The sequence below is a fragment of the Haliotis rubra genome, unplaced genomic scaffold (assembly GCF_003918875.1).
Source record: "Haliotis rubra isolate DU_JTF1 unplaced genomic scaffold, ASM391887v1 Scf10, whole genome shotgun sequence".
Lineage (NCBI taxonomy): Eukaryota > Metazoa > Mollusca > Gastropoda > Lepetellida > Haliotidae > Haliotis > Haliotis rubra.
This window is the reverse complement of record NW_025764892.1, coordinates 2,360,468-2,375,197: the sequence shown is the minus strand read 5'-3', so window position 1 is coordinate 2,375,197 and position 14,730 is coordinate 2,360,468. Positions and strand designations below refer to the sequence as shown.

The 14,730-nt window shown below is 40.6% G+C and overlaps 1 protein-coding gene across 1 annotated transcript in view; it reads right to left on the bottom strand.

Moving 5' to 3' along the window:
* The window catches only part of LOC124259702 (spindle assembly abnormal protein 6 homolog), a 16,483-nt gene extending 1,753 nt beyond the window's left edge, over window positions 1-14,730 (bottom strand). Inside the window, 17 exon segments of the mRNA XM_046693926.1 lie at window positions 222-316; window positions 319-369; window positions 1,090-1,200; window positions 2,253-2,368; window positions 2,590-2,671; window positions 2,896-2,943; window positions 2,945-3,001; window positions 3,690-3,833; window positions 4,666-4,935; window positions 5,126-5,242; window positions 6,008-6,127; window positions 6,517-6,594; window positions 8,332-8,503; window positions 8,803-8,907; window positions 9,999-10,078; window positions 11,801-11,861; window positions 14,330-14,730. Of these exon segments, the coding sequence (XP_046549882.1) occupies window positions 222-316; window positions 319-369; window positions 1,090-1,200; window positions 2,253-2,368; window positions 2,590-2,671; window positions 2,896-2,943; window positions 2,945-3,001; window positions 3,690-3,833; window positions 4,666-4,935; window positions 5,126-5,242; window positions 6,008-6,127; window positions 6,517-6,594; window positions 8,332-8,503; window positions 8,803-8,907; window positions 9,999-10,078; window positions 11,801-11,861; window positions 14,330-14,394 (1,772 nt within the window). The 5' untranslated portion in view covers window positions 14,395-14,730.

The window sequence follows — 14,730 nt, the reverse complement described above, 5'->3', positions numbered from 1 at the left end:
AGGAACTGTATGAGAACCAAACTGGACTCTGCTGGAGATATTGCTGGTTATCATCAAGGAGATATTGCTACAATGACACTTCCTCACAATGAACAACCATTGTGACATCAAACTACAGAAGATCCATACACTCAAAGATCTACATATTTTCAGTTACCAAAGTTTGAATGAATCTGGAACTGATATCGAAAGAAAACAGATGTGTTGTGGAGATGACTCACTTTTCCTTGTCTGCATTAGAGGCTGGGGAGCTGTGGTTGCTTTGGGGGCGGATTTCCTCTGGAATTGGGGGTGGGGGACCAGGGCGGGCTGGGCCGGGACTGGCATGGGGAGACCACTCCGTCTAGGATTCCCTGGATTATACTGAACCTGCAAACAGAATTCCATGACTTCAAATGATAATTCTTGCATTTCTCAAATATTCTTATTATATATCTTTCTGAAAATAATATCACATGAAATATTTTCAACTCTTCACAAGATTTTTATCTTTCAGTAGCTGCAGGAGTCAAGGGTGATAAAGCAGGTGATATCTTTACATTTTTTCACAGCAGACCATGTTCAGATTAATGCCATTTTGAAAATTATTTCACTTCTATATATTGAACCCAAAATGTTAAGGATTGCCATATATAGTGAGTGAGTGAGTTTAGTTCTACACTGCACTCAGCAATATTCCAGCTATATGGCGGTGGTCTGTAAATAATCGAGTCTGGACCAGACAATCCAGTGATCAACAGCATGAGCATCGATCTGCGCAATTGGGAACCGGTGACGTGTCAACCAAGCCAGCGAGCCTGACCACCCGATCCCGTTAGTCGCCTCTTATGACAAGCATGGGTTACTGAAGGTTCATTCTAACCCGGATCTTCACAGGTCTCGTCATATGTAAGTATTTTATTTAGTAAGCTATCTAAATAAATAATATCCCTGAAAACCCTTAACCACAGTTCAGAATATACCCAAGTATCACTTCACAGTGTGTGTGAAACCTGAAGTGCTACAGTTCTAAGACCTCTAGTTTCAGTGGGAACAGATGCTTCATACAGATTGTATTGTGAATGGTTTTCACATGTTCAAGGGTGGTACCTGGGGCTGTCGGTGTGGGTACTGTCGTGGTATACCAACACCTGACTGCATCACATGGCTGTCACTGTGGTGGGATGCTGCTGACCCGTAGCTGGACGTGCTGTAGTTGTGCTGGAGGACAACAAGAGGCATGAGAGGCTTTGTGGGCATTTAGGAGCTGAAGTAGCCCTGAAATGTTGTTTATGAATTATAGAGGTGTTCTCTATAACACTCCTCCTTGTCATAAGAAGAGGCATAGACATAATGGTGAGGTGAGGCGAGGCTAGGCTAGATAAAAACATTAATTCCTCTTGTTATGGTTGGGCATCACAAACTAAGTTTGGCTAGGTAGAGTACTTGGCTAGGGCTTGCAAGTATATCATACCCCCTGGCCTGCATACCACATACCAGTGCTGTGCCCCCTGGTCTGACATCTACATACCTGTGCTGTGCCCCCTGGCCTGACATCTACATACCAGTGCTGTGCCCCCTGGTCTGACATCTACATACCAGTGTTGTGCCCCATGGTCTGACATCTACATACCTGTGCTTTGCCCCCTGGCCTGACATCTACATACCAGTGCTGTGCCCCCTGGCCTGACAACTACATACCAGTGCTGTGCCCCCTGGCCTGACATCTACATACCAGTGTTGTGCCCCCTGGCCTGACATCTACATACCAGTGCTGTGCCCCCTGGCCTGACATCTACATACCAGTGCTGTGCCCCCTGGCCTGACATCTACATACCAGTGCTGTGCCCCCTGGCCTGACATCTACATACCAGTGCTGTGCCCCTGGCCTGACATCTACATACCAGTGCTGTGCCCTCTGGTCTGACATCTACATACCAGTGCTGTGCCCCCTGGCCTGACAACTACATACCAGTGCTGTGCCCCCTGGCCTGACATCTACATACCAGTGCTGTGCCCCCTGGCCTGACATCTACATACCAGTGCTGTGCCCCCTGGCCTGACAACTACATACCAGTGCTGTGCCCCCTGGCCTGACATCTACATACCTGTGCTGTGCCCCCTGGCCTGACATCTACATACCAGTGCTGTGCCCCCTGGCCTGACAACTACATACCAGTGCTCTGCTTGCAGGCCTGATAAATATATACCTGTGCTGGGTTCTTTGGTATGAACATACCATGGCTATACCACCTGAAATGATAAATACATACCAGTGCTGTCCCCCCGGGCCTGACCATTGTTGATGCTGCAGAGGGCATCTCGAAAGCCCCGACTCTGTGATGTGTCAACTGTTGCTCATTGATCTGTTTGTTCAGCCACTGTATCACTGCAGTAGAGGTAATAGGAACCGATTAGCAATGGAGTTCTAGAATGTATGTAGACATATCTTACTATTGAAAATACTTCTGCAACAATATTGATATGACTGACACAAAAATAACCATCATGTAAGTATGACAACAGATGGTTTCCATTTCAATCTGGCTGAGGGTTTTAACAGGTTTAAACATGTCTAACATGATATTATTCATAAAACTGGTATCATACCATTCTCATTTGTCTTCAACAGCTGACGACTTTCTTCCAATTTCTTTGTGGTTGTTTCAACACTCTCTGAAAGTCGTCTATTCTAAAAACACAAAAATAACTCTTCCCAAACTTGTTGTGACAAGGATAATGCAATACTGACAATGTCTTGGATAAATGAAAACTGTTAAATATCAGCCCTATTTCCACAGATAAGCTTGTTGAAGTGGCACTGACTCTTAATATCACTCCAAAGCATCTTTGACTAAGTCTGGAAACTGCAAGATCAGTCTGACACATATTTACAGTCATGTTTTCCATGCCAACCTCCTGTAGTGGTCTTCTGTCTTTGGTGCCAGCAAGATCCTGCGATTCTCCTGCTCCTGTCCTGCCCCATTCTCCTGTCCGTTGCAATCTGTGTCCTCAACTTCACCTACAACAACACAGAGGGTAGTTGAGAAACTATGAAATAGGCACCAGGTTTACAAAGACACACTTTTAACACAGCTGTCAAGCCATAACACTTGATCTACTAGACTGCCTGTTACAACCAGCACAGGTCGCTGGGGACCTACTCCGACCCTGAATTCCCACAGGGTCAGCATCCTGTGTTCACATTGGTAACTACACTGCTGAGTGTGAGTGAGTGAGTTTACCTTTACGTCGCTTTTAGCAATATTCCAGCAATATCACAGCGGGGGATACCACAAAAATGGTCTTCACACATTGTACCGATGTGGGGAATCGAACCTGGGTTTTCTGAGTGACGAGCGAACGCTTTATCCACTCGGCTACCCCGCCGCCCCACATTGCTGAGACACCATTGCATTTTATTTTTAATGTTTGGCTACAATGCAAAGTCTGATTCAGCCTTGCACACCACATCACATAAACAAAAGATACCACCATTTTGTCATAAGAATAACAGTTTATACTTTCTGTCCTATGTAACTTTAGATGCACAAATGTTTGTCTAGATATTCAAAGTTAAGGCACAAGAGGCATACTCCATATGAAGTAAATTTTGATTCTGCAAATAAAACCACTGATCCATATTTCACATATTTGCAAACATGGAGTTTTTTTTACTTTTAAGGCACATATAAACAATTTCCTCTCACCTTGGCTCGATTGCTTTTGACCTCTTCCTGCAACTTCTTAATGATCTCATTGCCCTTCATAAGCTCCTCTGACATGGCCTTGACCTTGCCTTCCAGCTTACTGATGTCCTTGTGCTTCCTGTCCAAGTCTTCCTCATACTTCCTCTACAACAAAGCGGCAACAGCACACCTCATGAACTCCAGTTCAACTTAAATAACTTAGTACTGGAGGTATTCTTAAAAATTGCCCAACATTGTTAACATGATACGTTCCAAATCTGGATTCTTCCAGAAAAAATACCATTGGCTATGTGCAGCCACAAGTAACCAGGGCCTAGATTTTCAAAGCTCTCTTAGCGCTAAGATAGTCGTAAGTTAATGTTAATGTATGGCACTTACGACTATCTTAGCGCTAAGAGAGCTTCGAAAATCTAGGCCCTGAGAGATACGGTTACCACAGCATGGGTTTAACATCAATTATATCACATGACACAGATGGGCCTTGATTTATGGTGGTGACACTTGACATGGTGTTGAATCTTGGAACAGATACTGGAAGCTATGGGACACAGAAGTCATCCTAGACAACCAAGCCATACAATGAATACAGTAGGGTCACTATTTCCATGAATATTACAGTGGTATCAACAATGACACATTGATGCAGTGACTGATAGGATATAGGCATTGATACAGATGGCCAACATCTTCAACATTCAATACTGCCATGCATGTTGCCTCTTTTGCTGTGAAATGAACAGAGCAATGCCTTGGAAACCAAGTTCAACCCCCCCCCCCCCCCAAAATACAACCACACAACAATGACCTTCTCAAGCTCAGACCTGAGACAATATGAAAACTTGGAACCAAGTAGAGTAACTTAGGAACAAGGCAACATCACAACACTGAAATTCTTCTTTTCAGACCCAAGAGTATCAGAAAACTTGGAACTAAGTAACTAAGTAACCAAAAAACAAGGCAACCTCACAAGACTGACCTTTTTCTCCTGTTCAGACCCGAGAAGATCTGATGACTTGGAGAGCACCTGCTCCTTATCCTTGAGTTCCTGTTCCATGACAGCAATCCGTGTCTGGAGCTGGTTCACCAGCTTGCCCTGCTCATGGTAGTCGGAGTCCATGCTGGCGTTCTGCTTCCGCAGTGTCTGTACTTCCTGTTTGGCTCGTGTGTGTTCCTCCTCCAGCGTTGACAGTTTTGACTTCAGTTCTCGGACTGTCGACTCTGATTTGTATTTCCTGTCTGTCAGGTCCTAAACAGAAAATGAAGAGTGACAGTGTGATTGTGCAAAAGTCAACAGCAAGATAAAAAACCATCATAAATTAAACATTTAGGTGTACATTATATCAATGTTTTCAATTGTCATCAAAACATCGTCAAATATTGACTAGAGTGAATGATTCAATAAAGATTAAGCTCCCTAAGTGACCATGACCTCTGACCTTGCTGACCCCTTCCACTTCGTACAGTCTGCTGTCCAACTGTTTGACTATCTTGGCATGGGCCTGTTCCAGTTCCTTTCTCTCTCGGTCAAACCGTTGCTGAAGGCCGCCCTGTATCTAGAACATGTAACATGACTGTTTCAGATTTCTGGATCATGAAATAATTCAAATGTATTTTGTTTCATAACATGTAATATTTAACAAGATTTCGAAAGACTGGCACTTTATTCAAGATGGCTGCATCAAGGATGTGACTGTGTTCCATGTTGTCACTTTTTTCTGGTGTTCTGTATGACGGTGTGTGTGATGCAAGTGAGGTTTGTTGCTGGGGGAAGGACAGTTAGTCCTTCTGGACTGAGTGCTGCTGTGTGCAGGTATATGTTTGTAAATGTATGCAACTGAATAAATGACAGTGTAACAAGACTTCTTCCTTTCATCCCTGGGCATAACACTGAGGCCTGTACGGACCAGACAAACCAGTGATTGACATCATGAACAAACCTCCACACTATCAAAGTACAACAATATGTTATCAACAAAATCATCGCCCTGATATTGATGGAATATTGCTAAAAGCGGTGTAAAAGATCCAGACCAAATATTTCATCACCAGGACCAAGGGCCTTTCACGTCAAATCATAAATGTTTCAAAAACTGCCCTCTTAAAATGACAAATAAGTGGTCAATATTGTGAGCAGCATCCAACATTGTCATGGTACAATGACTCACAGCTGATAATACAAGCATTGGATACTGGGCACCATTTCTCCATAGAACTAAACATCCCCAATAAATGCTGACATCTCTCCAGGTTTCTGAAGTAACCTGCCTGATAATTCACTCCTTTTGATCTACCTTCAAGCAGCACAAGCCACAACACACCTGAAGTGAGCGCTCCTTCTCAGATGCCATTTCTTCTTTGTGCCGTGATGTAACCTCTACCAACCTGGACGTCCACTCCGTCTTCAGACTCTCCAACTCTGATGACTTTGACGCCAGAGACTGCATGGAGAACGCAACATTTCACACAAATGTGCAGGGCTATAACCTGCCTACAGAGAATAAGGAACATGAAGGGGTTTTCTTTCACAGTAGATAAACATAAATGACATACGGAGAAAAATTTAACACAACAATACTATTTGGGAGAGATATTTGTACAAGATGTCTCTTAAAGTGGGATTATATGAGGATTATTTCACCTTCATAGTTCAAAAGGTCTTATCAACGACATATCAATGTAATAATTAAAAGAGACACTGAACATACTGCTGAAATAGAATAATCATGCAAATATTACATCGTCCAACTATTGCCTTTGCATTTTTTGCAAAGATCACACTTCAGAGTTACATGTTGTTTGTTAACACTTGTTACCCGCTACTACGTACTTCCTGTGTAGCCTGCAGCCTCTGGGACAAATCTCCATGAGTGTGTTCCAACCTCTGCTGCAGCAGGCCATTCGTCTCCTGGAACAACATGCATTAAAAACACTGGACCTAGATTTTTGAAGCTCTCCTAGTGTTAAGATGGTCGTAAGTGCCATACATTAACATTAACTTACGACTATCTTAGCTGTAAGAGAGCTTCGAACATTTTGGCCCTGGTCATCATACACTGGTCATTAAACATTGGTCATCAAACACTGGTCATCATACATGGGTCATCAAACACCAGTCATCACACACTGGTCATCATACACAGGTCATCATTCCTAGGTCATCATACACTGGTCATCAAACACCAGTCATCACACACTGGTCATCATACACAGGTCATCATACACTGGTCATCAAACATTGGTCATCATACACTGGTCATCATACACAGGTCATCAAACACCAGTCATCAAACACCGGTCATCATACACTGGTCATCATACATGGGCCATCAAACACCGGTCATCACACACGGGTCATCATAAACAGGTCATCATACAACGGTCATCAAACACTGTTCATCATACATGGTCATCATACAATGGTCATCAAACAACGGTCATCAAACACTGGATATCATTCATTGGTCATCATTCATTGGTCATTAAACACTGGTCATCATACAATGCTCATCATACAACTGTCATCATACAATGGTCATCATGCACTGGTCATTAAACAACGGTCATCAAACACTGGTCAACAAACGCTAGTCATCAAACAACGGTTATCATACATTGGTCATCAAACACTGGTCATCATACACTGGTCATCAAACACTGGTCATCATACATTGGTCATCATACACTGGTCATCAAACAACGGTCATCAAACACTGGTCATCAAACAACGGTCATCAAACACTGGTCAACAAACGCTAGTCATCAAACAACGGTTATCATACATTTGTCATCAAACACCGGTCATCATACAACTGTCATCATACAACTGTCATCAAACACTGGTCATTAAACACTGGTCATCATACACTGGTCATCATACAATGCTCATCATACAACTGTCATCATGCAATGGTCATCATGCACTGGTCATCAAACACTGGTCATCACACAATGGTCATCAAACACTGGATATCATTCATTGGTCATCAAACACTGGTCATCAAACAATGGTCATCAAACACTGGTCATCAAACAACGGTCATCAAACACTAGTCATCATACACTGGTCATCATACATTGGTCATCAAACACTGGTCATCATACACTGGTCATCATACACTGGTCATCATACAACGGTCATCAAACAACGGTCATCAAACACTGGTCATCAAACAACGGTCATCAAACACTGGTCAACAAACGCTAGTCATCAAACAACGGTCATCATACACTGGTCATCAAACAACGGTCATCAAACTGGTCATCAAACAGTGGTCATCAAACACTGGTCAACAAACGCTAGTCATCAAACAACGGTCATCATACACTGGTCATCAAACAACGGTCATCAAACACTGGTCATCAAACAACGGTCATCAAACACTGGTCAACAAACGCTAGTCATCAAACAACGGTCATACATTGGTCATCATACATTGGTCATCAAACACTGGTCATCAAACAATGGTCATCAAACACTGGTCAACAAACGCTAGTCATCAAACAACGGTTATCATACATTGGTCATCAAACACCGGTCATCATATATTGGTCATCACACACTGTTCAGTTTTGTTGACATGCTATTTCAGGTGTTAGCTGCTCAATTGCTGTATACGCTGTACATAAAACATCATGTGCTCACCTTCAGCTGTTTGAGGCAGTCTGCTAGGTATTTCTTGACATCTGCGTCCTGCCCTGGGATGAACTTGAGTGACAGATGAGTCAGATGCTTGAATGGATTTGTTTCTACAATGTTTAACATTCCTGTCACCTTCTCAGAGAGAGACCCTTGGCTCACAAACTGCAGAATGAATCTACAAAAGACACAACATGACATTATAAAGGCATTCCTTACCCAAAGGTTTAACCCAAAATTGGCACAAATCCAGTACACCAGTGTCAGTGACATTTGGTGCAAGGTATTTTTTTATTATAATGTGGAACATGTTATGATGTGATTATTGTGAAAAGTATTGGATGTATTTCTTCAACTGACAACTGTTTTTCTTTCTATCAATTTCCAGTTTTGAACTTGTGACAATTTCAAGTACAAATGTTTGGCTAAAACAAATGGAAAATGGGATAATATAGGATCCCATTTTTAAGGACATACTTAGGGACATCCTTGTGTTCCTCCTTCACACACATCTCCAACAGGTCAATAAACTTCTGAGGGAAAGCACCAAAATCAACCAGAAGTCCTTGCTGTACTTTGAGGCTGCAAAATGAATGAAGATACCGGTAAATATCAAAGGTTCTATCTAACAGATTCATTAAGTGGGACAGAAATAATCACAGGAAGAAGAAGCTTCAACCTAAACATACAAAAAAGGTATTCTAGGAGTCTGAAGTGAGTGAGTTTAGTTTTATGGCGCTTTTGGCAATATTCCAGCAATACCACGGTGGGGGACACCAGAAATGGGCTTCACACGTTGTACCCATGTGGAAAGTGAACCCAGATCTTTGGGGTGACAACTGACCGCTTTAACCACTAGGCTACCCCACCGACCCCCTATGAGTAGAACGCTTTACGCACAACTCTGAGTGACCAGTGCATGTCTCTGTTCCTATGTTGTACAACGGTGAACTGTACATGATCTCAAGTTTGAACCAGACAATCCAATGATCAACATCATGAGTAATGACCATACAATGACATGTACCAACCTAATCAGCGAGCCTTACCACCTGATCCTATTGGTCATCTTACAACAAACATTGGTTGCTGAAGACAAATCCTAAACTGGACCTTCCCAGGAGCATGTCTCAGTGTTACATTTATTCAGAACTATTATCAAATATCCAAGATATTTTTATGGATTAAACTTCTTTATAATTTCCCTCACGACGTTTCGAGACCATTCCAGGTCCCTTGATCAGGTGAACTGATAGTCCCAACTGTCAGTTCACCTGATGAAGGAACCTGGAATGGTCTCGAAACGTCGTGAGGGAAATTATAAAGAAGTTTAATCCATAAAAATATCTTGGACATCAATGTACAACTTCTAAATGCCACTGAAAGACATTATTATCAAATAATAACAAATTCCATGCTTCAGGTCAATTCTTGGTCACGTTGACAAGGGGCCCTGGGGTGGCCTTGTGGTTAAAGCATTGGCTCATCATGCCAAAGGCCCGGGTTTGATTCCCCACATGGGTACAATGTGTGAAGCCCATAGGGCCAGTTCTAGGGTCCCCTGCCATGATATTGCTGGAATATTGCTAAAAAGCTGCGTAAAATCTCCATCACTCACTCATGTTGACAAGGGGTATATTTTGCTGCTATTCTAATACTGTGTGACACTTTACCTCTGAAAGTCCTCTTCCCCAAGCCTTAGAGTGTACAGGAAAAATAAGTCACTTTCATCTGTGAGTCTCACAACCAGTTCCTGTAACAGGTGAAACACTAACAACTTGTTACACTATGTATAAAATGTGATGTCTCAGTACTATCAACATGATCAAAGTATCAAAACATCATTACTAAAGTACTGTCGGAAATAGAACAAAAATGTTTTTTCGAATTGATATCTACAATTTATGTAGTTAATATGTGAAAGTGTGAAATATCTGTTAAACTAACTTCGGCCTAACTACAGTCTCAGTGGTAGGGAGATAGGAAACGTAGAAAAAGGACTTTACTGAGGAGAGATTAGTGCAGAAATGAGCAATGCGGGGTTTTTCTAAGTCCAAAGCGATTTATTCAGAACAGACCATGGCTTTATGAAAATTAGTGTGTGATGACATTATATTACAAAGGACAATTTTTAAAAGTCCATTTCGAAAATTAAACTGAGCTTCATTATAAACAATAGCTGACATAAAAAAAATAATAACTGTAATACTGAAACTATGAAGGGTGTAGCTACTATGGAATCTGACTATCACTAAAAATGTCGCAGACGGTGGTTGGGGTCGGGCTGGGGGGGGTAACGATATAAGCCGAGATAGGATAATCCTTAAAGGGGAATTAAACTGGGAAGCAAACAGCATGTCATAACAATTTACAAATAATATCCAGTCCTGTCGATCTTCGAGTGGTCATGCCACCTATATATTTTAAAACCTTTAATACAATGGCTGAGTTAAGCTTTTCCATGGGTATCATACCCTTTTACATATCTCAACATAAAGTTTAGGAAATAAAGGCACGTAAGAAATTAATCAATACATGAGACATATTCAACACACATGAAAAAGCATAAAATATCTTTGAGATGACCCCTTGTGCTTGTAGGCAGCACGTGCATTTCATGCCAGGTGAGTCGACGGTCCATTGTAATACCTGGCTGAGCGACCTAATTGCCATCTATAGTCTGATCTATTGTTTTGAGCAGCTATTCGTATTTTTTCTAAGTTTTGCCCGATTTTACAAGAGAACATGCTTTTCTGGCCATCCTATTACGCATCCCACTGAACGCCCTGTTAGGCTGATGTGGGTTATTTTGATATATGCTATTTGTAAATTTGTCAATTTTAGGGATACAGAGTAACAGTCTAAAAACAGTTTTTTTCTATTTCCGACAGTACTTTAGAAGTTTATATCATTTTATCATCCAAAACTGTGTTCCACAGGAGATATCGCTTGTGTGAGATCACGCGATATCTCCTAGGAGATATCGTTTTGACAGTAGATTTTGCACAATGCCTTGACAATGCTATGACGTCATGTACTTGATGACGTAACAATGCTATGACGTCATGTACTTGATGACGTCACAATGCTATGACATCGCTGCACTGCAAGTCTAAAGGCAGTACCATGTTCAGAGATGTACATTTTTCATTGAAAATTAATGAAGAGTGATTTTGGATGATAAATAGAATCTCACCCTCGTGTCTTCTGATATCAAATATATCAACACTCGTTGATAAAAGTAAAAATATCCTCGGCAAGCCTCGGATATTTGTAACTTTATCAACTCGTGTTGATATAATTGATATCAGAAGACACTTGGGTGAGATTCTCAATATATCAATATCTGTAATAATACTGATATTATTTTTTAAAATACCCTAAAATCATGAAAAAAGAACCCCCTTAATTACAATACAAACAATTTGTTTTATACCAAGTAAAAACGTTCTCAAATATATTCAAGGAAACTTACCTTTCTATGTAACGGAGATGTTATTGCTTGCAGTTCCATTCGCAAGTGGAGTGAAACTTTCCTGAAAGGAAAATAATGTTACATTTTACTCACAGGTTCACTCTCAAAACAAACAACAAAGAATACTATACCTATACAGTAAATTTGAGAAAACTTCGAGAGTGTCCTGCTAAAATACCATGTTCACTAGGGCTGCGCAATATAACCGGTATACTGGTATTTACCGGTTCAGACATGAAAACGATACGTATTGCGATACGCTGATCGAAAACCGGTATTTTGACATGCATTTGGAAAACTTCGTAACACTCGAAAATTTTTAGGATATTTCCGTTTTTTTAAATTGATCCTTTCCTTGTTTCATTTGTGCCAAACATTATTTACATTTTTATTTTGTCATGATTAAAAGTTTCTATTAACTCCTAATCAAGCATTGTGATTTTGTTGTGTTTTTACTTTATAAATCAAGCACTAACTCGATTATACGTATTTTTTGTTAAAGAAAACTTCTTGCAATATATTGCAATACATATTGCAATACATGCTTTCGCATTGCAATTTATCGCAATATGAAAATTCCTTGCAATACCCACCCCTAATGTTCACACAGTAATGTGTCAGTGTGGCAAATGTATATTTAGAATTTGTTTGAGTGGCATGCTAGAAGTTGGTGGTATAGAGATGACAAAACTTTACTGATGATCAACTTCTTTATTTTCACAATGGCAATGTTTTGGTATAGCGACCTCAAGCATATGCTTGAAAACAGTATAAGAATCTATATCGAAATGTCGCCATTGTGAAAATAAAGAAGTTGATCATCCATAAAGTTTGTATAGTTGGAACTAAGGGTAAAATGTTTCAGGAATTGATTTGCACTACACAAATAAAAGGCTTGGCCAGATGTGTTCCAAAATCATACTGACATATTTTTGACAATGGGGCTGTATAGATTTTGAACAACCACATGGACAATTTTGGTATTGATACTTAAATAGTTTCTGATAACAAAATATATAGTACTATTGGGAAAAGATGAACTGGTGGATGTTAATCAAATTAGGAAATAAAGTTCGATCTACCCCAATGTGTTTTGTAATAAAGTATAGTTTTGCCCTGAACTATTATAATTAAAGCACGAGGACGGTATAATAGTTCAGGGATGCTAAATTTAATACTTTCTAAGGATAATTACGATTAATTTAAGGCAGAAAACAAACGACGGTATCGGTGACCTAAATTAAGAATCCCCGCACAGGGCCAACTGGCGCGCTGTTCTATTGATGTGTCTGCCCCCCTACTTTAAGACGAACGTTACCAGAAAAAAACACATGATAAACAGTTTGATGACGGTTTACGTTCGGATTAAATATCTTCTCTGAATTATTTTAATTACATCTGTCATTAACGTAAACCATGTGGGGCAATATGAACGTCGCATTTCTACTACCAACGTAAGTTTAGATCAGTACATCCAGATGAAGCTGAGTAGTCAAGCGACATTCCACGATTGCATTGTGGGAATGTAAACATTGCGAACGTTACCGTGTCGCTGAAAACTTGTGAGTCGAATTGACACATTTTAACCATCGTAAAACATAAACGTAATGTTTCCACCAGTGATGTTAGCTGCGTGAAGCAACTGCAAACCAAGAAACGGGATGCAACGGAGTAGTTTACTGTAGGAGGCCGTACGAGGCGAGTCGACAACTGACATGCATCGTGACGTCGCTTACATTGTGACGTAATGTAAAATAATTCGATTATGAGGGGGCACACTAGAATGACGCAGTGACGGCAGGGGTGGAAATGACTTTAAAATTGCTAGTGTACTCCGGTACAGTGGCACATGTAAAATCACTTGCCCTGATCATTTTTCCACTATACCGGCCGTTTTCTTGTTGCATTTTTAAATAAACAACATTATTAACATTGGAAAGTCAACTGGACACCGGTACAGCGTGATATACAAATTTGCTTGCCCGACAGAAAAAAACACTGGACTCGGACGTCGGGCAATGGGTTATTTCCACCCCTGGACGGGATAACGTCATTCAATTGTTATGTCATCAAAAAACTATACCTTTATTGTCTGATAATGTATTTTTTTTCGATTGTTCTAACCACTAGGCATCTTAGAATGAATATTATTATCATGAATACACATTGAGAACACCATTCATCCAGGTACTAGTATCTGTTCAAATGCAAATTTTAAACCTGAACCGGTGGATCCATATGCATTCCAGGTAAGAGAAAATATTTATACAGAAATGACAGGGGTGGTGGGATAGCCTAGTGGTTAAAACATTCGCTCGTCACACCGATCTCCCTTGCTGCATTACTAAACTATACTAAGAGAATGGGTTATATTCATATCACCCTAGAAAATGTCCCAGACAATACTATTTTACACCAACTGCAACGGCCAGCTGATAACACCTGAACACAGCTTAATGGTTTGTCCAGCTCTATGGAGACAAGTTAAGGGGATCCGGGGTTTTAGTAAGACATTTGAAATTCACAAACCTTTCTTCTCGGTCAGCTGATTTGACGACAACCGGTAGTCGTTTAGAAAAGAGTTCGTCTGCCATTCTGTCTGCAGTTATTTTTACCAATGAAGAAAAAGGGTTAATTTCTTCCTTCCCTTCGTTCACTCGGCATAAATTCTAAGAAAATGCATGTTATTATTGTTTTGACAGCATGACATTTGTATCCGGAAGTCGTGTTTTGCCATCGTAACCATCAAGTTAACATTTTGTACTTCTTTGACTTTAGCTCATGCTCGAATGATTCGTGAATATTCTAATCCGAGTATATAAATGTTAGATTCTCTCAGCTGCGGAATCATGTAAAAACGTTCTTCCTGTCATGCGTCTAACGACACTTATTTTGAAAGGCGGGTTCCAACATGTTTGAGCTCCCCGCTT